The sequence below is a fragment of the Chenopodium album genome, chromosome 1 (assembly GCF_948465745.1).
Source record: "Chenopodium album chromosome 1, dcCheAlbu1.1, whole genome shotgun sequence".
In the NCBI taxonomy this organism is placed as follows: Eukaryota; Viridiplantae; Streptophyta; class Magnoliopsida; order Caryophyllales; family Amaranthaceae; genus Chenopodium; species Chenopodium album.
In genome coordinates this window covers 16,245,746-16,271,972 of record NC_137834.1, presented here as the reverse complement: position 1 = coordinate 16,271,972, position 26,227 = coordinate 16,245,746, and the positions used below count along the sequence as shown (strand labels likewise).

The 26,227-nt window shown below is 35.6% G+C and overlaps 2 protein-coding genes across 2 annotated transcripts in view; one reads left to right on the top strand and one right to left on the bottom strand.

Annotated features, from left to right (window-relative positions):
• Nucleotides 1–11,526: 11,526 nt before the first annotated feature.
• Nucleotides 11,527–12,810, top strand: LOC145567447 (protein DOG1-like 4). The gene has a single exon (XM_081626759.1). It carries the CDS (start codon nucleotides 11,830–11,832, stop codon nucleotides 12,541–12,543), a length of 714 nt encoding a protein of 237 aa, XP_081482885.1. The 5' UTR covers nucleotides 11,527–11,829; the 3' UTR covers nucleotides 12,544–12,810.
• A 9,020-nt stretch (nucleotides 12,811–21,830) lies between these two features.
• LOC145567374 (protein FLOWERING LOCUS T 1-like) overlaps nucleotides 21,831–26,227 on the bottom strand; it is a 9,311-nt gene continuing 4,914 nt past the window's right edge. The window contains exon 4 of the mRNA XM_081626659.1: nucleotides 21,831–22,387. Within this exon, the coding sequence (XP_081482785.1) occupies nucleotides 22,164–22,387 (224 nt within the window). The 3' untranslated portion in view covers nucleotides 21,831–22,163. The remainder of the gene's footprint in view (nucleotides 22,388–26,227) is intronic.

The window sequence follows — 26,227 nt, the reverse complement described above, 5'->3', positions numbered from 1 at the left end:
TAAATATTAGGAAGAACATAGGAAGCATCGTACTTTTAATCATACTTAATATTAAAATTATCCTAGACATGATACTAGGAATATCATAATAACAATATAAACATGATTTCTACTTCATAACATCAATTAAAATCATTAAAGTACTTACTTTGATGCCTCGTACCTCTTTCTAATAACAAAATACACATGTTTGTAACTTCAAGGAAAATAATAAACAAAACAAACAAATTAAATAATTGAAAGAGAGATTTGGGACCAAACCCTCAGAAATTAAACCTTTCACGTCTAGGGCGAAGGCAACTTCGAATATGGCTAGGTGTTTCTAGATCTTGCGAATGCGGAATTTTGTATGTGAAAACAAAGTAAGAAGAAAGAATCGAATGATTATGAGAATACTAATTAAAACTGATTGTAGGTGAATGATGGATGTAGATGACTAGAATTGGTGAATGATTAGTGAGAATAGATGAATGAAAACGGAGTTTTTAATACGATATTTATAGAGAAAATCAGCCAAAAAGATAAATTAAACAAAACAGAGTCTGACGCATAAAAAACAGAGTTGGCGCCACCCTTGGCTAACTGGCGCCAAGCACCAATACTAGCGCCAGGCGCCAATGGCTAGCGCCAGGCGCCAAGGCCTGGGGTTAGGCGCCAAGCCTGATTTTAACGCGTTTTCAAAAATCAGATAAATTTGCCGTACTAGAGGATAAAATCATATAATTTCCTCGAAAATGCTATTTGATTTTGATTAAAACTCTGAAAAGTCAACAAAAGTCAATTTATCAATGCTAATTAAATTAGGAATGAAAAGAACCTTCTAGAAGAATCTAGAAGACTAAAACCATTCCTGATTGCATTAGGAATGATAAATCATATTAGGCCCTCCCCTAGATCATTGGGCCGTATATAAAGCTCAAACCGGGCCCAGTTTGGTAAATTGGCCATAACTTCCTCAATATTCATCGAAATTGGGCTTATAATATATCGTTGGAAAGGACTTTTCAAACCCTATCCAACTATACTACTATTGGACCCATATCATGGACCAACCAAACTGGATTGGCTGTTTTCTTAAAATAAGTTTTCAAAAACAGAGAGAAGAGAAAAGAAATTAAAACTTTCCGCAACACTAGACTTTCCACACTTTCGCTTCATTCGATTATGATTTGACGTGAAAGGTACTCATCACTGGGTTTGGTTTTGGGGAGACACAAATGGGTGTCTACACCTGGGCTCGCTTGAGATCTTTCCGAGTCGGTTCAAAACCAAGTCCAAAAGTGTCTAACTTAGGGAGGCCAGGTGACTCCAACGGTTTTGCCATTCCTTTCTTCTTTCCTAGGGTCATCCTAGGAAAATGTCCTTGTTTCTTCAGCATGGCATTAACAATTATGTTGGAATGGGGGTCATAGCAAAGAGGGGTCCTTTCATCATCCTGGATTAAGAAGACTTCTTCGTTAAAGCCCCATAAATCTTCATCATCCTCGTCATGCTCCACATTAATGATTGGATTCTCTATAGATTTGATCCTCATAGGCGAAGCATCGATGGTGATTGGAATTCCCCCAACTATAGCTTTTACTTAATGGTGGAGAGATGAAGGGACGGCCTTTAGATCATGAAGCCAAGGGCGTTCCAACAACAAGTTGAATGAAGCTTTAATGTCTACTACTTGGAAATTAGTATCATGTTCTATTGCTCCTGCCGTTACATTTAGGGTAATCTTGCCAAGAGCTTGACGACGAGTGTTATCGTAGGCCCTTATTCCTTGTGTAGACGGAGTTAAATCTTCGTCCCTTATGCCGAGCATCCTCGCTGTTCTAAGTGGACAGACGTTGATGGCCGATCCATTGTCTACAAGAGTCATAGGAACATTCATCATCTTGTAAATTACTGTGAGGTTTAATGCCTTGTAATGTTTGTCACCTTCTGGGGGTAAATCTTTGTCAGAAAAAGTGATCAAATTAATCGGACTAAGAAGGTCACTTGTGAGGAAGTTGGATAATCCCTCAGGAGTAGTGTCAGAATCTATCCCAATTTTGTCCAAGGCATTCATTACAGCCAACCTACGTTCTCGAGATGTTGCCAGAAGTTTCCATACATTCATCTCAATTTTTGTCTTCTTAAACTGCTTAACAATATCATTGTCTTCAATGATAGGTATGGGAACTTGTTGTGTGGTTGGCATAGGTTGTGTTGAAACGGGAGGTTGCATTCTCCCGGATCTTGTGAGGACGTCTATCGATGAGTCTTCTTCAGCCCAAATGTCATCTGTGGTGTATGACACAGAAGGTGTAGGTCCTACTATGTCCTTTAGATAGACGTCATCTTCATCATTGTCCCAAACTCCATTAATGGTTGCATCCTCTTCTTGTTGAACTTGGACTAGTTTCTTTTCATCAATCATTTTCTGAACCAAATCCTTGAATTTGAAACAGTTTTCTATAGTGTGACCCCCTGATTGATGATACTGACAGTAATATCTATCTGTTCTTTTCAACGATTCGAATGGTCTTGGTTCGAGAGGTTTGATCTCGCCACTCTCGGAGAGAATTTTGAACATTTGTGCATATGGGATCCCAATTGGAGTGTAGATTCTATTGCTCTTCTTGGGTTTTTCAGTGACTTATAAAGGAAAATGCTTTGCCTCATAGGTCGTTCCCTTGCTAGCTAGAGGTAATGAGATCTTATTAGCTTCCACAAGATCTTGAATGAGGTTTTGAAACCTGTAGCATTCATTTGTAGTATGACCGTTTCCTTGATGGTACTTGCAGTAGGATTTGGGATCCCATCTTGGAGATCGCTTTTCTGGTTTTGGATCCTCTGTTGGACCAATAGGTTTGATTAGTCCTTGATCATGGAGATGATCAAAAGTAGCATCGTAGGTCATTCCTATGGGTGTGAATTCTCTTTTAGGTTTATCTTTCGGAAGTGGAACCTCATCACATTTCTTTTGGGATTCCTTTATAGCCTTGAGTGCTTCACGTAGTAGATGTGATACCTCCATCATAGATAGTGTGAGAAATTGTATATCTTCCTTACTTGCCGGTTCTGGAAGGTTATCCTTGACATCGAAAAAGATTTCCTCTTCCTTTTCTGCGGCATGGATTTCTTTGACGGGTCTAATGAGAGATGAGGGGTCAACCTTGTTTTCCTCATAAGAGATAGCCAGGGTATGAGCGAGAGGTGCATTGTCAATGCTTGGCTTCTTACTGGCAGGGGGCAACGGCAGCTTGTTGTTGTCGATTAAGTCTTGGATGGCTTCCTTAAGCTTCCAACAGTTTTCGGTGAGATGGCCCCTACCTTGGTGATACTTGCAGTGTGAATTGGGGTTCCAATTAGCCGACCTCTTCTCCACTGGTGGGTCCCCAAGTGGTCCAATAGGAGTTATAAGACCTTTTGCATTTAATCGATCAAATGCGGTGTCATAACTCATGCCAATAGGAGTAAAGTTCCTCCTAAATGGTTTCTTCTGTCCTTGATTGTTCATAGCAAGGACTTCTCCTAAATTAAAAGTGCTAACGTTGTTTGAGTGGGCGGTTTTGGAGGAAGAAGGATTGTCGTTCTTCTTTCCTTTCCAGCCATTGTTGGAGTTATTGTTGGCAGCTTTTAACTTAGCCAAGTCGTCTTCAATATTGATCCCAATGTCATAAACGGCTTTGAAGGTATGGAGATTATTTTGATACTTGAGATGCTTGGAATATTTTTCTTGAAGATTTTTTATGAACAGCCTCACAGATTCTTTTTCACTTGGCACCTCAATCATCTTAGCTGAGGTTTCCCTCCATTTGTTAAAGAAAGAAGTGAAGTCTTCATTCTCTTTCTGCTTGAGGATTTCAAGTTCCCTATGGTCAGTCTCGACTTGAATGTTGCACTTGTATCTATCAACGAAAGCGTTTGCTATGGACTCCCAGGTAGAGGTCTTTTCTTTCTCAAGAGAAAAGAACCATTGTTGGCAAACGCTCTCGAGAGATAGTGAGAACAGAGAGGGGAAAACCTTCTTATCGATACCCTTAATACTCATTATTGTTTCGAATGCTCTTAAATGAAAGTAAGGGTTGTCAGTTGCTCTGAATTTTGGGATTTCGTTGGCGTTGAACTTCTGCGGAAGAAGATCTTTGTCCACCGAGACCCCTTGTGATGTAAGCTCTTGAAACTTGTAGTCGCTAGACAGCTTGCTTAGACTCTCTTGAATGCATGAGGTCCATCTATTGTTGCTTCACGGGATCATCGATCTTGAGTGCAAGAAGCTTCAGTGTCTCAGTCACGGTAACCAGTTGGTTCCTAAGATCATTGACTTCTTCTTGTGTTGTCATTATAGTCTTAGCTTTCCTCTTACGAGCTATGGGTTTGTCGAAAAGTTGGACTTTTACGAAGAGGTTGTCTTTGATTAACCGTCCTTCCTTTCTTGACCACGCGCTGTAAATTAAACCATTTTGCGTTTTAATTACTTGACTCGAATCAACTTGACTTTACGGTTTATTATAAGGAGGAAAAAAGAGAATAAAGTAAAAAAAAAAAGGGTGCATATTTTTGGCAAAAATAATGTACTAAGTATAGTTTTTTTTTTAAATTGGAGGATTAATATCCGACTTACCCCCCTAAAAAATGACGGAAAAAACGCGCACACAAGACTCTCTTAAACATGGTCAAAGTATGTGTATTGGTGTGTGCGTTGAGTGTAAGTGACATGCTTGGACTCTTGTGTAAGACCATGGGACTTAGTGGCTAAACTCGATCATCGACTCAAATAAGTATTATTGACAGCAAAACTTAACCGAATTAGTTAGCAAACTGATTAATTAGACCCTAGGTGATGACCCGACCAATAATCCGAACTGTCGGCCAAACGACAGGACTGGCGTCGCACCGTGGAGCTTGGCGCAAGACGACAGAGCTGTCGTCAGGCGCTACACTCCATAGTGTGGCGCTATAGCTCAGACCTTGGCGCCAATATTAGAGCTTAGTTCTTTAAGTCATTAATTTATTTAATCTCAACACAAGTCAACAAACGGTCAAGAGAAACATAGAATATATGCACAACAAATAATGCACAATTAGTCAAGTAGGCACAATATGATGCAATGCGTTTGTAACCTAACCATGGCTCTAGTTCTCTAAAGTTCGGGATATGGGTTAGTCAATAGAGGGTCCATGGTTAATTTTCCGGATGCACCGCGCAGAAGCCTAACCGTGAAGGGTTGGCGCGAGTGGATGGGACACCGCGAGTTTAGAAAAACTCGCTTCCATGGTTTGGTGAATTCAACATCTCGGATGTACCCTTTGTTGCACGGAGCTTTCAATCGGGTAGATGGACCATGAATTCCCAGAGGGTTATGTCCATATGTAGAACACATATGGGTTTCAGAAAAGTGAGAAAAAATTCAATCAGGAAATAGGATCGAGCAAACAATACGAAAAATCGGTCGAAATTAGAACGCATATTTCTGGCTCGGTATTGGGGGAAATTGGCGCCAGCAATCAGAGACTAGCGCCAGTTTTTAGCTGTAGCGCCTAGCGCCAATGCTGGCGTCTGGCACTACGGTTAAAATACTGGCGTCAATGCTCTGGCCCCGGACGCTACTTCCCACATGCCTCAGTAGCTTTCTGTGCTCGATAAAATTTTCCAGCTTTGCGCGGTGTTATTTCGGTCCTAGTTGTGAAAGATATTTCTCAAATTTCCTACGTGTAAAATCCTATGTTTTTAACTCATTACGGATGGTCTTTCCAATGAGATCTTTTTTTATGCATATGACAATAATGTTAATCAAAATTACGCACATGAAATACTTAGAACGTTTCGAGTCTCATCCACTCATTCTAAATCATTGCCGAAACAAATTCAGGAATTAAAATAGAAATCCTCCCCAGTGGAGTCGCCAAAAACTGTAGGGAATAATTTCAAGCGTTAACCCCTAGCTTGAACCCCACTGTGATCATACACTAAAGTACAGTGGCGTCCAAAAGGGAAGAAGATAGAGCAAAAGAGTCGCCAACAAGTTTTAGGAACTTGTAAACCGGTCACAGGGTGAAGGTTACACCCCTTAACGATCCAAGAGATCGTCAACTCCATAAGGTCTAGAACCAAATAAGGGTTTAGGGATGAAGGTACAAATCCAACCTAAAAGAGATTGAACCTGCCCTAATAATAGGCCTCTACTTTATTCTGATCGTATTCATGTGCGCTTTTTAATTAACATCCAATCAATAGGATTAACCCTATACCTGTTTATCTATGTTGGTTGAATTTAATGCACAAATAAACTATTATTGGCGATCACTTGAAATATAATCACATTAACCCTAACAAGATTATTAAATACCTTATTAAGCGTGATTACATGTACCAAATTCCCTTTAAACATGCATAAAAGGCGTGATCAAGCAATAAAAATAAACATCATCAAGCAACATAATAAATCATAATAATAATCATCATCATAAAAATAAATTATAATTGAAATAATCATAAAATAAAATAATCATCATCAAAATAATAATATTCATAATAACAATTATAATCATAATCATGTTCATGTTAATATTAAAGCATAATAATAAAAAGATCCTAGGCATGATACTAACAAGATTAATAACAAACCCTAGCATGTCACTAAGCAATAAAAATCAAATCTTCAACCCTAACATGATACTAACAATCATAAATATTAGGAAGAACATAGGAAGCATCACGGGAATCATAATAAGCATATTTGATATTATAACCTTTTCCTAAACATGATATTAGGAATATCATAATAACAATGTAAACATGATTTCTACATCATAATATCAATAAAATCAATTAAAGTACTTATTTTGATGCCTCGTACCTCTTTCTAATAACAAAATACACACGTTAGTAACTTCAAGGAAAATAATAAACAAACAATTAAATTAAATAATTGAAAGAGAGATTTGGAACCAAACCCTCATAAATTAAACCTTTCACGTCTAGGGCGAAGGCAACTTCGAATATGGCTAGGTGTTTCTAGATCTTGCGAATGCGGAATTTTGTATTTGAAAAGCAATTTTAGAAAAAAAGAAAGATGAATGAATTAAGAAAGAAAGAATCGAATGATTGCGAATGAAAACTGATTGTCGATGAATATTCGTGAGAATTTGTGAATGAAAACGGAGTTTTTAATACGTTATTTATAGAGAAATTAGCCAAAAAGATAAAATAAACAAAATTGAGTCTGGTGCACGAAAAACAGAGCTGGCGCCAACCCTGGCTAACTAACGCCAGGCACCAACACTAGCGCCAGGCGCCAATGGCTAGCGCTAGGTCTGGTTCCAAGCGCCAATGCCTAGAGTCAGGCGCCAAGCCTGTTTTTAACGCGTTTTCGAAAATCAGATAAGTTTGCCGTACTGGAGGATAAAATCATATATTTTCCTCGAAAATGCTATTTGATTTTAATTAAAACTCTGAAAAGTCAACAAAAGTCAATTTATCAATGCTAATTGAATTAGGAATGAAAAGAACCTTCTAGAAGAATCTAGAAGACTAAAACCATTCCTAATTGCATTAGGACTGATAAATCATATTAGGCCCTCCCCTAGATCATTGGGCCGTATATAAGGCTCAAACCGGGCCCAATTTAGTAAATTGGCCATAACTTCCTCAATATTCATCGAAATTGGGCTTATAATATATCGTTGGAAAGCTCTTGTCAAGCCCCATCCAACTACACTACTATTGGACCCATATCATGGACCAACCAAACTGGATTGGCTGTTTTCTTAAAAATAAGTTTTAAAAGACAGAGAGAAGAGAAAAGAAATTAAAATTATCCGCAACACTAGACTTTCCACACTTTCACTTCATTCGATTATGATTTGACGCGAAAGGTACTCATCACCGGGTTTGGTTTTGGGGAGACACATTTGGGTGTCTACAGGCATGAACGAGGTTTATGAGTTTTTCCTAAAACTCATTGGCGACTCCTACTTGTTTCTTACAAAAAGGCGTAACGATAGAATCAATTCTAATTCAAGTTCCCCCAAACAATCAGGAATTCAAATCTTACTACACCGTAACAAGTGTAAAGTTCTAGGCTTTTGAGTGGACATGGGCATTTAAGGAGAGTACCCCTTACGATGGGATCACCCTCCTTACAGTGGAGGAGGATCAACACCTTGCTCAGCTGGTTGGGTAGGCACTGAGTGGGTTGTGGCTGTTTGCGCAGGCCCACGGTCCTCTTGTGGCCTATTCTTCCCACCAGTAGGTTGGGTGTTAGGAGAGGAAGGAAACGGGACTAGGCTGCAGGGAGTTGATGGAGCATGCGGCCCAGTCTGAGTGTGAGGAGAAGAGAGTGGGATGCTGGGAGTTGAAGAAGTGTGCGGCCCAGTCCATAATTGAGGGGAAGGGAGTGGGCTGTTGTGAGCAGAAATGGGAGAAGACCCGTGTTGGGCCGTGGGTGAGGAATTGGGCTGCTCAGGCTTTCCCATGTGATTAATCACATAAGAATTCAAACCATCATACAAAAAATCATATGTATGTGTAGTTGGTGTGTGTAATTTAGCAAAAGGAAAAACCGTTTCATCAAACACAACATGCCGGCTAATTATGATCCTATTAGATGATAAGTCATAACATTTGTAACCTCTATGATTTGGTGGATAACCTAAAAATACACATGGTGTGGAACGAGGTTGAAGCTTGTTGATAGTGGTGGACGGAATTAAGGGATAACACAAACACCCAAAAACACGGATATGAGAATAAGATGGTTCTTTTTTATAGAGAATTTTGAGAGGGGATTTGTACTCAAGTAGCTTACTCGGTACAATATTATGCAAATAAGTTGTCATTTGCAATGCATGGTGCCAAAAAGATGGTGGAAGGGATGCATGTGCGAGAAGAGTGCGGATAATATTATTCAATGATCTAATTTTTTTTCTCTGCTTTTCCAGTTTGTGATGACGTATGTGGACAAGAAAGACGATAAGACATGCCATTATAATCACACATAGCCCAAAACAGTCCGTTATCATATTCCCGCCCGTTATCACATTGGAAATTTTTAATAGGACGATCAAATTGTGTGCGAATAAAAGTTTAAAAGGCTAAGACCTTATCAAAAACATTAGATTTTCTAGCTAAAGGAAAAGTCCATAAAAACATAGAAAAATCATCCAAGATAAGCATATAATATCGATGACCCGAAGAACTCAAAACAGGAGAAGACCATTGATCACTGTGAACATTATCAAAAGGTAAAGTAGTACTTGTATTAGAAGAAATAAACGGCAACTTAATGTGCTTTCCGAGTACACAAGATTGAAAAATACTAGAAATTGATGAATGAGTACATTCAATATTTTTATTACTACTAAGAGCCTTTAAAATGGAAGACCCCGGATGTCCCAATCGATCATGCCAAAGAGAGGAAGCTAAAGCTGTAAAGGTCGATGGAGAGGAGTGTGAAGAGGTGGAAGTGAGTGGGTATAGATCTCCTTGACTATCATATCTCATTATTGGCATCCCCGTCCGGTAATCCTTCACAGAAAAACCATAAGGGTCAAACTCAACAAACACATAATTATCAGTCGTAAATTTCCAAACAGAAATTGGATTTTTGATTAATTTAGGTGCATGAATGACAATAGAAAAGGACAAGGGCGGGTTCGGGGACGGCAAAGTAGTATGAACACAACCATGAATTGGAATTGAATGACCATTACCAACAACAATACCATTATGATGATTGCTCAAATTAAATTAATACGAGAGATTACCATTAGAGGATGTCATGTGTGAAGTTGCACCAGTGTGCATATACCACAAGGGATTGGGTTGGCTCAATGTCATGGTGTGCATAGCCGATTCGATATCTGTCGGAACATAGTACTGTTGTGAAACTCCATAAGCATGTTGAGGACGAGGGCCTAGTACACCGGAATGCTGCTTCATTGGGCCTTGAGGTCTGGCCCATCCTTAGGTTGGGTATGGACAAGGAGGATTGGTCTATTGAGGAACCCACCCCCAAGGTGGAAATTGATTCTGCCAAGGAGAAGGGAACGACCCCCACCCCTGCTGCTGACCGTGGTGTTGCTGACCCGGACCACCACGACCACCCTCGGTGGTCTGACCGCTACCAGCACCTGAACCGCGACCACCTATACCGCCAACAGCAGACTGCTTTCGGGCACCGTTTTTTTTCTGATTTTTGTGCTTGTTGCGAGAAGGCCCTGCTTCACTCCTCGAATCAGATTCACGCAATGACCCTGCCACCAAAGTCGTTGTCGATGCAGCCTTCTTCGTTAAAACGGATTCTTCCAAAGTGAGCATGGAACGGGCATGGTAAAACTGTGGTAAGGGATTACTCTGCCGAATAAAAGTAGCCACACCATTGTATGGTTCAGTTAGACCGGAAACCAATTGAAGAACAAGCCGATTGTTGTCCACCGCAACCCCTACATTCTTCAATTGATCGGAGAGAGTTTTAAGCCGTTGACAATACGCCGAAGCGTTAGGAAAATCCTCCATATGAGTATTAGAAAACTCATGTTCAAGAGCCACAGCACGGGAGTTCTGATTGTCTTGAAAAATGTCACGCAAGCGATCCCAAGCTTCCATTGTCGTGGAATCAGGTTCAATAATGGTGTTTAATAGGTCCTTAGAAATTGTAGAATAAATCCACCGAAGAACCATTGCGTCCAATGTCACCCAACGCTCCTTTTCCTCATCGGTTGAAGGGGCAGCGACCTTCTTTTTCAGAGCAATGATATGGCCGAGAACCTTGTGAGATCGAGCGTGTACTTTGAATAGTTTCGCCAAAGTAGAATAAGAAACATTCTCCATTTCAAGGATTATGGGGATGTTACTTTTGATATTAGAAATAGTAAAAGCCGGGTGAAAGGAATTCTTAGAGTCCGACATGGTACTGTGATGAAGAAGAGAAGAGGATGGGTAGAAGAGAAAAGAAGATGAGGCGGAACAAGGAGTTAGGGTGCAGCGGAATTTACCCTAAGAATCTGATACCATGAAGGAATTTAGTCCGTGAGTATTGCTTTGCATTCACTGTCAATATGTACAATATCCAAGGGCTTAAGTTAAGCCACTAATTAATGCTATAAACTAGGGAAAAGCTACGAAATATTCTAAGCACTAATCTAGGAAACAATATACTTACAAGGTCAAAGATATATATGATAAATATATATCTTAATAGTGTGTAGTGTTGTTACCTGGGTTTGGTTCATCATCAATTCATTGTAAGCAGATCATCATACCCCTAACAGAAAATTTTTAAATTTAACATTGAAGAAAAATGTGCATAAGCAAACAACTGATTTGAAATACAACAACAAAAACTCTGAAAGTTATTCCCTCAAATAATCTAAAATCTACTAGATTATTTCTAAAGTAATTATTAGAATGTAATGCACCAATGCTTAAATTCGACAAAGAAAAAAAAAAATTAAATTAAACGAAGCAAAAAAATCACAATTAATAACTCGTATAAATAACACCTTCAGATTGATGACGTGGAACAAAACGGCAAACACGTCATGGTCGTCATCTCAGTATTCAATTTCAACAGTAACCAAGTTTTCTGCAGGCTCATCAAACAGCGCCTTTTAGCTTCATTCAGAATTTTTACATAAGTAGTATAGATACACTACTACACTAGTAGAGTATAGTATAGATTATTGTGAACTGTCTACTAATCAACGCCCTTAAATATACACGTTTCAAGCATGCTATGTCCCAAGTGTCATCTTACAACTCAACTTTTTCCTTAAAATTTTCATGTCATCATATACATTTCTCTTTATTACTCGTACTATTTTCCCTTAAAAAAGAAAAATCACAATATCATAATGACGAACTTCCACCGCTTTCATGATTCATGGGCGGAAAAACTCAACAAATTCACAGCCGAGCTCGCTAGCACCCCAACACCACGCCTCAACTCTACCTCAGACCATCAACATGTTCGACAACTCGTCGACGAGGTTGTCGCTCATTACGTCTTCTACTACCAAACTAAGATCGATGAGGCACGTACTGATGCCCTCCCTTTATTTGCCGCTCCATGGGCAACCACCCTGGAGCGGTCCCTTTATTGGGTGGCGGGTTTTCGTCCCACCACCCTTTTCCACCTTGTTTATACTGAGTCTAGTATTAGGTTTGAGTCCCACGTAGCGGACATCCTACAGGGTCGCCGCACTGGGGACTTAGGAGAGCTCACTCCGGCCCAACTGGCCCGGGTCAGTGAGCTCCAGTGTTTGACCGTCAAAGAAGAGAATGAGATTGGGAATGATCTAGGTGAGTGGCAGGAGGAGGTGGCCCGGTCCGAGCCCGAATGGTCTGGGCTTTGCGGAAATGGGCCTGACGGGCTGAACTGTTTGGTGGCTAGGCTTGGTTCCGTGGTGGCTAGAGCGGATGAATTGAGGATGAAGACGTTACGGCAGGTGGTGGAGCTTTTGTCCCCGCAGCAAGCGGCCGAGTTTTTGATCGCGGCCGCTGAGCTGCAGTTGGGGATTAGGCGGTGGGGTGTGCATCAGGATCGGGTCCGTACCGAAGAGAGGTGATACATCGAGTTGTGATGTTTGCATGCATGTTTTCTTTTTGATCAATTTACCGTAAGATCCTAAAACTAGCTATTAAATTTCAATTTATGTGGTAATTTGATTTAGCCAGGAAATTTAAGTGAAATTTTCTGAAAATTGTGGGGGTTGATTGCATGCTTTGTTAGTGACTAGTACACAGTAGTCCTGTAAGCTGGCAATTATTTTGTGTTTTTTTTTTCCAATTCTAATGAATTGATGATGTACTATACTTGAATTTCGAAGTTTGATAATATTGAATTAGTGTAATTATTGTCTTATATAATTTCCGTTGCAATTAAATTTATATAATGCGAATGGTGCACCCGGAAAGAACATTAGGTATATTTAAAAGAACATGGGGTAAAAAAAACATTATAGATATTTATAAAGAACATGAGCATAATATGTTCTTTAAATTTGATTATTATGTTCTTTGAGTTTGAACTATATGCTCTTTGTATTATACAATATGTTCTTTAATGCATGTACATTAAAAAAACAAAAAAAAAAAATCAATCACTCGAGTAACTAGAAAAAAGAACATGTTCTTTACTGTACTATCATGTTCTTTTTGTAAAGACTTTATGTTTTTTGGCTAGAGGTGATCAAAGTTAGACCGACCCGGCTTGATTTTGGACGGGTTTTGGCCAGAAGTTTTTTCGCCCCCAAATCGGGTCGGACCCGGCCCGTAAATTTTAATTTTTGGGCAAGTTTGGGATTGCGTTTTTATGCATTTTAGTTGATTTTTTTTACTCAACCCGAAAAGCCCGCACGGCCGAACCATTTTGGGCAGATTTGGGCACAAAAACTTCAGCCCAAAACTTGGCCTGACTCGAGAAGTGAGCTGATTTTTTAACCTTGGCCCGGTCCGCCCAATGATTACCTATATCTTTGTCAAACACGAACATGTTCTTTTTTATCAAATATAATGTTCTTTTTCAAACACGTTCAACCACCCAAGTAACCATGAAAAATAACATGTTCTTTTTGTAAAGACTTTATGTTCTTTGTAATGTCATGTTCTTGTCAAACACAAACATGTTCTTTTGTCAAACATAGGTATGTTCTTTTTTAAACACTAGCATGTTCTTTTTTTTTTGCCGATGTTCTTTAAAATATGTCTAATGTTCTTTCCGGTGCACTATACTATTTTCATTTGTAACTCTCTAAACCAAAAATATAAACACTAAAAATGTAGTAGGTATCATCATGACGCTGTGGCCAAAACATTTATTAACAATTCTGAACAATATAATAGACACAGCTGCAAGCCTGCAAGCTCAAGAGTACCTAAATGTTCAAGTTATGTTGATACTCAATTCGCAGCTAATTTCCACAAATTCTCCGATTCTTCCCATACTCAAGACTAACAATTAATTAAGGAGTCCTGGACACATGGAGTAAATGCGTATCACTGTGGATCATAGAACAGATGTGCATAACCTGCATACTAATTTCATTTTATTTGGTTGGTTATATTCATATCTGGCTACTATGTTATACGTAGTATATTGTAGAATTTAATAAAGGCTCAAAAGCTTGCCCTTCATAATTATATGAAGTACAAGATATTTTCAAAAGATATAATCAAATCAAAAGATATACAATAATTAGGGTGTTCATAAATCGGTCCACCGGACCACCTTGGACCGACCTTGGATCAGATCGGACCAGACCGAAGTCTTTGGGTTTAGAAATTTGTTTTTTCGGTCATCGGTTCGGTCCAGTCCAAAATCCTATAAAAACCGGTCTTGGATCGAACCGATTTTTGATTAAAAAATATGCGTGAAACCTTAAATTAATAGTTAAGATTATCCTTAATAAGCTTAGAAATCTTTAATTTTATGAGCTTTTTTGTACTAAACACACAAAAAAAGACGTTAAAAATATAGTTTTACCTTTACTTTTTTCGAGTTTTCTATAAACTTATTAAAATTTTAGAATTTTTTTTAAAAAAATTTAAATAGGTCCAAAGGGATCCGGTCCGGGTTCTAGATCAATTCTTTCGGTCTGGTCCGGGTTCGGTCTGGTCTTCAGTTTTCAAGATTCTAATTTTCGGTCTGTCTGATCCAGTCTTGGACCGATGAACAACCCTATACATAATAATATCAAATACACAATCAATCCTAAAATTAAGAAAACAATATCTCCCTAAAAATATCTCTAATTATCCTAACACAACCCCTCAAGTTGGAGCATATGGAGTGAAGATGCCCAACTTGTGATGTAAATTATCAAACTGATTTTGCCGAGAGCCTTAGTGAACATATTGGCTAGTTGTGCATGCATAGGAACATAAGAGGGATCAATCAAACCATCCTTAATTTTTAGTATCACGAATGAAATGACAATCAACTTCGTTGTCTTTTGTTCGTTCATGGAAAACCGGATTCTTTAATAATATGAAGAGCCGATTGACTATCACAGAATAGTTTAATTGTCTTTGGATGATGCACACCTAAACTTGGTAAGAAACCTTTCAACCATTTCTATTCACAAGTTATAGCAGCCATAGAGCGATTTTCTGCTTTTGCCAAAGAACGAGAAACAATATATTATTTCTCGGTTTTTCATGAAATAGGGGAATGACCAAGAAAAACTAACCATCTCGTCAAAGATCTGCGGGTTATAGGACACGCGACCAAATCAGAATCACACCAACCCTGCAGGGTTAAAAATATTCCCCGGCCGAGTGCTTTTCAAATATCGCAAAACCCTTAAGGCTGCTTCCCAGTGCTCGGTTCTTGGTTCATGCACAATTAACTGAGATAAGACATGAAACGAGTAAGCCAAAACTTTTCATGTACGTGATTTCCAGAAAAATCAACCTGCCCACAAGTCTTCGATAGGTTTCAGGATGAGAAAGTACTCACCACTAGCTAAGCCATGCAAGCTTGTGGTTTTGTTCAATTGGGAAGCCAATGGGTTTAGAACCTGTAGACACCCAAATGTGTCTCCCCAAAACCAAACCCAGTGATGAATACCTTTCACATCATTTGATTATCGAACATAGAAAAAGTGTGAAAAGTCTAGTGATGAGGATGTTTTTATTAAAATATCTCTTCTTTCTGTTTTTGAAAATATTTCTTTTCTTACCCTAATTATGAAAAACGTGAATTCTAGTTTAGTTTGGTCCATGATAAGGGTCCAATAATAGTGTATTTTGTTAGGGTTTGAAAAGAGCTTTCCAACGATATATTATAAGCCCAATTCCGATGAATAATGAGGAAATTATGGCAAAAATACTAAACTGGGCCCGGTTTGGTTCTTACATACGGCCCAATGATCTAGAGGAGGGTCTATTATTAATTATCATTCCTAAAGCTATTAGGATTGATTATAGTCTTCTAGAATACTCTAGAAGGTTATTTTGAATCCTAATGGAGTTAGGATTGATAATTATGTTTCAAAGAGTTTGAAATTGAATCAAACTACTCCTTTTAAGAATCCTTGTTTTGTACGAGATGAAGTATGTTTTGATATTATTTTCGTGCCTCATAATATTTATCCAAATTTTATATTGTTGGATAGATCTTGAAATTATCTTTCCAATGATATATTATAGTATTAATTCCGAGCTATAAACGAAAAAGATATGAATAGAATACGAAACTCTATCCAAAACTGACACTCTTCCACTATTTCGTCCATATCTTTTTATCTACAAACTATTTTAATCTTATTCTAAATGTATTGGAAAGTAGACTTCAAGAGCTTTCTAACGACATATTATATGCTTTATTTGAACTTCTTGATCAAAAGATATGATAAAAACAAAATCCGCAAAAACTGTCTTGCAGCGCCGGACGACAGGCCTGTCGTGCGGCGCCGTGCGACAGGGGCAGTTGCGGCGACATCGTCGAGTTTTATTCCTCTTCGAACTCTGATTCTTTTTTTATCAAATCCAGACTGATTTTCATTATAAATAGCGTACTTAGACCTCCGTTTTTAATCATCAATTCTCATCACCAACTCTCATCAAGAAAATCTTGATACTCTCTCTCTCTCTCTCTCTCTCTCTCTCTCTCTCTCTCTCTCTCTTATTCTAAACCACCTTTTTACAAACAAAATTTCGCATTCACAAGATCTAGACACACTTAGCATAATTTGAAGTTGCCTTTGCCCTAGACATGAAAGGTTTGATATTTCTGAGGGTTTGGTCCCAAATCTCTCTTTCAATTATTTAATTTAATTGTTGGTTTTATTATTTTCGTTGAAGTTACTAACGTGTGTATTTTGTTATTAGAAAGAGGTACGAGGCATCAAAGTAAGTACTTTAATTGTTTTATTGATATTTTGATATAGAAATCATGCTTAGGTTGTTATTTTGATTCCTAGTATCATGTTAGGATGTTTTTCCTATTATCATGTTAGGATGCTTTTCTTAGTATGATGTTTAGGGTGATAACAATAAGTTCCTAATATCAATTATGATTTCTATGATGCCTTATATTGTCTTTTCTAATATTCATGTTAGTATCATGTTAGGGCTAAAGCTTTGATTTTTATTTGTTTAGTGACATGCTAGGGTTTGTTATTAATCTTGTTTAGTATCATGCCTAGGATCTTACTATCAATATTATGCTTTAACATGATGATGATGATTATTGATTATAATTATTATTATGATTATTTTTATGGTTATTATCATTATTATTATCATGTTGCTTTATATTGTTTATTGTTATTGCTTGATCACACTTTTATGCATGTTTAAAGGGAATTTGTACTTGTAATAACGCTTAATAAGATAATTAATAATCTTGTTAGGGCTAATATGATTATAATTCAAGTGATCGTCAATAATAGTTTTGCTTGTGCATTAATATTCAACCAACATAGATTAAACAGGTTTAGGGTTAATCCTATTGATTGCATGTTAGTCAGAAAGCGCACATGAATACGAGAAGAATAAAGTAGAGGTCTATTATTAGGGAAGGTTCAATCTCTTTTAGGTTGGATTTGTACTTTCATCCCCGAACTTCCAGTCTTGGTTCCAGACCTATTGGATTTAATGATCTCTTGGATCGTTAAGGGGTGTAACCTTCACCCTGTGAACGGTTTACAAGTTCCTAAAACTTGTTGGCGACTCTTTTGCTCTAGCTTCCTTCCCTTTGGACGCCACCATATTTAAGTGTATGATCACAGTGGGGTTCAAGTTTGGGTAATGCTTGAAATATTCCCTACAGAACCCAACAAACCAACTTCAGAGATGATATCAAGGGTATACTTCCTTTGGCAAAGAAACAAACCTGAAGAGCTACGTGTGAAGAACTTGCCCAAAAAATATTTCAAGGGGCCAAGATCTTTCTTATCAAAATAATCACTGATATAAGCTTTGAAAACCCTTAAAGGAGCGGAATCATTCCTAGAAATAATGAGATCATCAACATATGCAAAAACATTTATTTGAATTTTTCCACTAGTGTATGTAATAACGAGTAATCCGAATAAGATTGCAAGGCACCGTATGCTTTCAAGGCTGATGCAAGTTTAGCAAACCAGCATCGTGGTGCCTGTTTGAGGCTATATAGAGATTTACTAAGACAACATACCTTATTAGGATTGAAAGACTAAAAAGCAGAAGGAAGTTTCATGTACGTACACCTCCTCATCAAGATCTCCATGGAGAAAAACATTATGAACATCCATCTGATGTAACTCCCAATTTTTAGAAGCTGTAATTGCAAGAAAAGCCCGAATAGTAACCATTTTAGCCATAGGTGCAAATGTTTATGTGTAGTCAATGCCTTCTTTTTTATGATTGCCAAAGATTACTAATCTGGATTTCAGACGTTCAATACTCTCATTAGAGTAATATTTGATCTGATACACCCATTGACTACTAATATCTCGTATTTTTGGAGGAATATCTTCCATTGTCTACTTGCCATTATCTTATAATGCTTGAATTTCCTTTTTCATGGATTCTCACCGGCCCTCATCTATCATGTCCTCCTTAAAAGATTGGGGTTCTTTGCCAGATGTTAGAGCTGTGATAAATTATTTTCGATAATGCAAAAAAAAATTCTCAACACTTATGTAATGTGCTATATGATTAGGTGTACCTAAGGAATGCTTTGGAGACGATGTGTTAGGAGATGACAAAGATGAACTACTTGTGAGAATTGTATCAGTTACATAATTTCGAAGCTTAACTGACTTGTATTTTTCTCTCATGCCACAACCCATTTCCGTGCCTTGAGACTCATTAGAATGCTGATTAAAAGCAACTTGAAGTTCGGCATTTGCATGTAGCCTGTAGCTAGGTTGTGAGCTCCGCACCTCCTTGTGGCCAGCAGGAATTTTCTACGGGGTGCTTGCGTAGGCCACTGACTGTTGTTGCCCAACAGGTTCTTCGGTTTGCACTACAAGAAAATGGGCCATTTTCGACGCAAAAATTATGTTGGAAACACCCTGTTTCTCGATTGAATCGGTTTTCGGAAAACTGTTTGTAGGAAAAATGACCTTTTTCGACGAAATTTTTGAGAGAATTCAGTCGTCGAAAGATAATTTAAGCACAAAAAAAGTCCGTCGGGAAATTTTCGACGGACACAATTCGGCCGGAAATTTTTGACGAAAATTCCGTCAAAAAATACTGGAAAAAATGCCTCTCACCACCCCACACCACCACTAGCCGTCACCTCACCACCACCAGTCGCACCCCAGCCCGCCGCAACCCAAACCACCAGCATCTATCCCAGCCCTACCATCCCCACACTAGCCTTACCAGCCCCCCCCCCCCAAACACATACCACCACCCACGACCTACCACTAAAATCACCACTAGAACCCCACCACAACCACCTTAAAACAAACCACACACAAATCAAGTCCCCACCAACCACACTAACCCAAACCACACCACCACTCACCCTAACCGAACTACCCTACCACCCACCTAACCGAACTAGATCCACCCCTAGCCCTAAACAACCCGATTGACCAATCTAGATCTACCACCCAAATCTACAACTCTAACCCTAACAAATTCGGCTGAACCTTCTTTCTTAAGCAAACCATCCCACCACCCACCTAAAGCCACCACCACCGCTTTGATAATTTTGAATTTCAAAGTTTGAAGATATTGAATTAGTGTAATTCAATTAAATAAAATAAAATGTGAGAGTGAGGGATAGCTCAAGTGGTTAGAGTTCCCTCCCAGTTGCAGATGATCATGGGATCGATTCTCACCCCCTGCCCTTATTGTTTCCTTAAAAACATAAAATATATATATAAATAGAAAATTTAAAAAAAAATAAAAAATAAAAAACTATAGTAGGTAGTAGGTACCATGAGGCCGTGGACAAAACCTTTAATAACATTCTGAACAATATAATCGACATAGCTGCAAGCTCAAGAGTACCCAAATGTTTAAATTATGTCGATGTTCAATTCGCAGCTAATTTCCACAAATTCTCCGATTCTTCCCATACTCAAGACTACCGTTTAATTAATGAGTCCTGGACACATGGAGTAAATGCGTATCACTATGGATCATGGAGCTAATGTGCATAACCTGCATACTAATTTCATTTTATTTGGTTAGTTAGTTATATTCATATGAACCATACCTGGCTACCTTGTTATATAAACATGTGAATTTAGTTCGATGCAATCCGGTTCATGTAAAAGAAAGCCCTATTTTATGTGTATTGTTGTGGGTGGAAAAAGAACACGTACAAGTGTCAAATGTTTGTAATACTACTAGTATTTTGATATATTTCCATTTGATGTTAGCGTATTATTGGATTATTTTACCACTGTTGAAACACATTGTAGCCCACTTATGAGTGTCTTACATTGGAGAAAGAGGTGAGGTGGTTCCACTTTATAAGGTAGAGGAGTTACTTCTACTACTATTGCCAATTGGTTTTAGTATGGAAGCTCCAAAGCCTTGTTTGTGGACCAAACTCTCCTCCTCCTTGTTCGGGTAGCATAGGCCCATTTCATATTTTTTCAAAATTTAACAACCACACTAAGAAAAATTATAGTCAAGCCGACATAGTTGACTTGTTTCAATATGTATTTCTTAAAATTTAAATTTTTTTTGGAAAAAAAGAAGTTGCTTATTATTAATAAGTATTAATAATTAATTAAGAGAGAGTTGTTGAAGAATAGAACTCCCAAATATCACCATTTGTAAGTAAGTATTCCAAATTGGTTGAAAAAGAGAGAGTTAATCACCTTAATAACGCTAAGGGGCTAATCCTTCTATTTCCATATGATTTTGGAATGGGGTCTCCTTTGGACTTATAAAGTGGAGTCTTTCTTGGCCTGGTTTGCGGGTGCGGTCCAAGTGGAAACATCACTAAATATCTTAAACAGGCAAACTAAAAGAGAAACTCCACTTCACAAGTCAAAATAAGGTTTATCATAAAAGCAATAGTCTCTTAACCTTATAAAGTGATTAACTCTATCTTTTTTAACCTGTGAGGAACACTTATATGTGGTAATTCTTGAGAGGTCTATTCTTGGATGTTTTACCAAATGGCTAATTTGACAAAAGTATTTACTAAAACAGCTAATTATAAAATTTAATTCCCAAACTAGCTAAATTTATTGATTGGAAAGGATATTATTTATTTTTTATATTGAATCCGTTCAATTCATCACTTTATGTTTTTTTTTTTTTTTGGTTTTATTTAAAAAGAAATAGTTTTTTTTTCTTAATTTTTGTTTTATTAAATTCTAATGCCATAGTTTAAAATGTCCCATTAATTTGAACAATAAAAATCAACATAATATATATGCAGCAATTCTCAATTTTTTTTAAACAGTTACACATATAAACAACCACTCAAAAAAATTATCCAAACTTCCAATCAACAAAAGAAAAAAAAATACAACTATTTTTTTAACACATAAAGATAGAAATAAATATATGTAATTTTAATTTATCATACACATTAAACAAAAAAAAAATCATACTAATTGACATTAACAAAGAGTATACAATCAATAGACATGAAAAAGATGAACAATACTTTAAAATATGTTATCGTCGTATAAATTTGTGGTAGTCTTGATAAAACAATACTACTTGAAATTCCAAACTTTTGTGATTGATAGGATCAAGATGAAAAATTAGTATTTTTTTTTAAGGGTTCTGCAAGTATGCAACTGTTTACGTTCAAAGCAGTTTTGTATATTGCTTAAATTTTCCAACTTAAAAAAATCTTTAAGTAAATAAAAATAAAACCAAAAAAACAAAGTTAAAAAAAAAAAAAAAAAAAAAAAAAAAAAAAAAAAAAAAAAAGTGAACCAAACAAACCGGTTCAAAGGAAATAAGAAATAGATAAATTATTTCCAAGTTAATAAATTAGCTAGTTTGGGAATTAAAATTTATAATTAGCCGTTTTGGTAAATACTTTTGTCAAACTAGTTGTTTTGGTAAAAGATCCTCTATTCTTCGACATTCGCTCACGCTTGTAACAAAAACGAAAAGCAATAATTATTCATACATATAGCTAGTTCGCTACATTAAGGACCAAAGTATGGTCCTTTAAAAGAGCTAATTTCAAGTATTGCCAACTACGTAGAATGGATGCATATTGTATGCTACCTGTTCTTTCGTTTACTTAGAGTAGAAAGTAAACGATTCAACGTCTTCTACCTCTATAATTCCTCTCTCTTTGACATGTGAAATACATGGCCGAGACCGGCATACGAAGATTGTAACGTTGAGCAAATTCTCTGGTGAAGAAGTTTTGACGCCACCCAGGATGACTGATTGTTTTTGTTTCATAATGACGAAATACCACAAATACAAATCTATGTATTCCCAATGAAGGTCTTGGGCTTTCATAAGAAACAATTTCTTCCCCTACATGGATATAGTTTACAATTAACACAATGCATATTTATAATACTATGGGGAAGAGGAATTACAAGAATTTACTTATTTATTTATTTATTTTTGGCTTGTGTTTAGAGAGAGACAAAGTCATGTGAGAAGAATCAATCCCAGGATCTCTTGAAATTAAAAGGGAAACTCTAACAACTTGAGCGACCCCTCATTCTCAATTACAAGAATTTGTATTGTTAATATGTGCGAATCCATATGATAAATGTAACTATTTTACACACTAATCGATTCCCTTTGTTTTATAGAATGGTATTGATTAGGACTTTAAACAAGGCTAATAAAAACTTGATTCTTAATACCTAGTAGATGATCGTTGTTTATGAACATTGTTTTTTCTTTTATTTATTCGTATTTCCTCTATTGGATTTTTTTTTAAACTCCGTACGTAGTCTGTTTAAGGTATTTCTTAAACAAATATTAGGTATGTGTTATATCTATTTCAAACCTAGTATATGTTTTTTTTTTTTTGGTGTTCCATCCGGTTCACCCTTTGGGCTAATCCGGATTCGGGGATCAGTTCTGGGTGGTTAGGTTCCAGTCCTCTCCCGATTGTTGTTGCGGGGGATCGAACACGGGTCCTCCCTACCAAGTGTAGTCCCAATCACCACTACACCAACAACCAATTGGTTCAAACCTAGTATATGTAGTATCTAGCTAGGTCACGCTAATATAAAATTATGGGGGTTATAAAAGGTTGGGATTACTCAGCTCGAACAATCCCATGACCTAGTTGATTGATTCATTGGAGATCATACCTTCATACATACGGAAACACAAAACAAGGCTAGAAAACGCAAAGACACATCAAATTTGGTGAGTAATTCTTAAGGTAAATAGTACATAAAAAAACCAAATCAAAGGCAATGCAATTTAAGTGAGAATTCCGTAGGGTGTGTATTCTCCTCACAATTGTTTGATAAATTCCTTAGACCTTATTGTTTTTAATAACTTATTGCAAAAAAGTAAGTTAAAAATTTGAAGTTTTCTTAAATTTCAAATAATTTTTAGATTTATAAGTTTATACTTACAAATTTTAAAAAATTACTTCATATAACATAAAGTCAAGTGAAAATAAGCCAAATAACACCTTAATTCACCTCGTCCCTATAGGATGTGAATGATTGAGGGTCCATTATGCATAAACACTCTAAAATAGTTCAAACTAAGAAATTATGGTTGATTTGACAAAGAAATAAAAAATAAAAATTTTATTTCCTCTGTCTCTTTCTTTATTATTTATCAAATGGATATTTTAAATTTTATAAATTGAACTATATATTGTTGCTTATTAATAAGGAACCTACATAAACACATATAAAAACTAGTTAGAAAATATGGAGGATTTGTAAACTTCAAACTTCCATGATATGTTACCCTAAGATATTAAATATAAATAATTGAGGATTATAATTATTATAATTATACATAAGTCTGTGCGATGCACGATTTTATTTTGTTTTTTTTTTTTTTTTTGAAAATTAATTGTATCTCAAAAAAAATAATAATTTTTTTAGGTAATTAATGATGCGATCTGATTTGTTGTTATTATATAGTTATTAGTGCCACGTTAATTGAATTTTAAAAGTATTTTTTATTTTTCTGAAAATTTTCATCTTTTTAGAGTGCGTGGCAGTTCAATTTGAGCTCTCAAATCTCATTTGTGAATTTTCCTCACGTGGTGATTGTATTTATAATCTAAAACAAAAAATAACTCCTTTTTCATTGGTCGAATAATAATTAAATTTTTTGCTATTAAAAAAGATATAATTTTATTTTTTATTAGTTGATATTACTCCGTATCAAATGACTCTTTTTTCATTGCTAGAATAATAACTCTAAAATTAAAATTAAATAAAATGTAAAAAATATTTTTCATTAATCGAATATTTAGATAAAATCCTAAATATCAAATGATAATATTTTGTTTTTTTTAAAAGAAATCTAAATATTAAATCACTATTCGCTGTTTATTTTACCTAAGTGACGATTGATTTATTGTGTAATTCAAAAAAAATTGTGAATTCCTTTTTTCATTGGTTGAAATAAGATATTTTTTTATGTGGCACTCTAAATTATGCTTCTAAAAATTCCAATTTTATATTACTAGTTTTGTGGTCGTGCGATGCCCGGGTTGTTTATTGAATTTTAAGATAAATTTTTAATCTATATTTCAAATTTTAAAACATATCATTGATACAAAATTAGTTAGAAATTGATGTGTTTTTGTGATGATTTAAACTATATAGTAGGCATGTAATGACTAATAATAATAACATTGGTGAAAAACATTTCTTGACCCGTAACCTGAAATAATGACCCTGTCCGAAATGACTCGTGACCCGACCCGATTGACAGGTCTACACACATTAATAAAATTATATTAGATTGTAAAGTATATTGTTTTAATTGATTAGAATATATTATAAATAATGGATGTGGTGCATTTTGAGCTAATTCCTTCGCTCCAAAAAAAATACTATGATACAAAAAATAAATTTATATGATAATTTATGAGTGTTATAATTTTTTTTGATAAAATTATAATTTAATTTATACATATGAAATATTGGTACTTTATCGAAAATAAAACTCTAAATTAACAATTTTATCCTAAAATTCTATCCAAATTTGGTTGAAAATAGAATTTTAAATTAACTTTTTTATCCTACAAATTGAATTCTATATAACTCTATCCTACGTGGCGCGACACTTGGCGAAAAGTTAGAACGCCAAATGTCGCTACCTCGTCGCCTGGCTAAAAGTTTAGCTTTATATATTAGTTATATGATTATTACTAGATGAAAGCTCGTGTGATGCACGACTTAAATTTTCTTTCAAACAAAAATCTTAAGAAAAGTTATTTTTCTTAGTTAGATATATTCTAAATTTTTTTTTAGTTATTTGATTAATTTTTGTAATAATTATTTGATTGATTTTACTATTTGATAATTTCATATAAAAAAAATAATAATTTAATTGAACTGCTATTGCTTATTCCAATATTCAATTTTATTTCATGTAATTTACAATACGACTTTAATTATTGTTATTTTTTTTTTTTGACGAGGACTTTAATTATTGTTGTTTTGTATTTTATTTGTTGTTTTTAGTTATATGACAATTGAATTTATTAATTATGAATAAATTAGGATAAAAAAAAATTAACAATTAAAATCCTAAATCATTATGCAATGATTTTACATACTTGAAATTAAACTCTCAAATCCATATGTCTATTTGTATAGTTTTTGTGATCTTTTAATATTTATCAATTTTTTTTTCAATTAAAATTCTTTGATATAAATTTTACATAAATGTTGAAAGAAGCAAAGTTTTTTCTTGCATTATAAGTTTTACAATTTAAATCCTAATAATAAAATCTTATATATATATATATATATATATATATATATATATATATATATATATATATATATATATATATATATATATATATATATAATATTTAGGGGAGTTTTTTCCCGAGTTTTTAGAGCGCCGCCTAGGATTTTATTTTTAAAAAAATTATTAAAGCGTCAGTTAGGATTAGTATTTATAAAACGCTAAAATAATCAGATTATGCCAAGTAAAATTAGTTTTTTTTTAAAGTGATACGTACGATTATAATAAAAGAGAGCCACGTAGGATTAATAATTTTAAAATGCTACAATATAATTATGCCATGTAAGATTAATTTTAGAGCGTCACATAGGAAAATGTCATATTTTAGCCAATGAAAAAAAGAATTATAATTTATTTTAGATAAAATATTTTATATTATAAAAAAAATAAAATCAA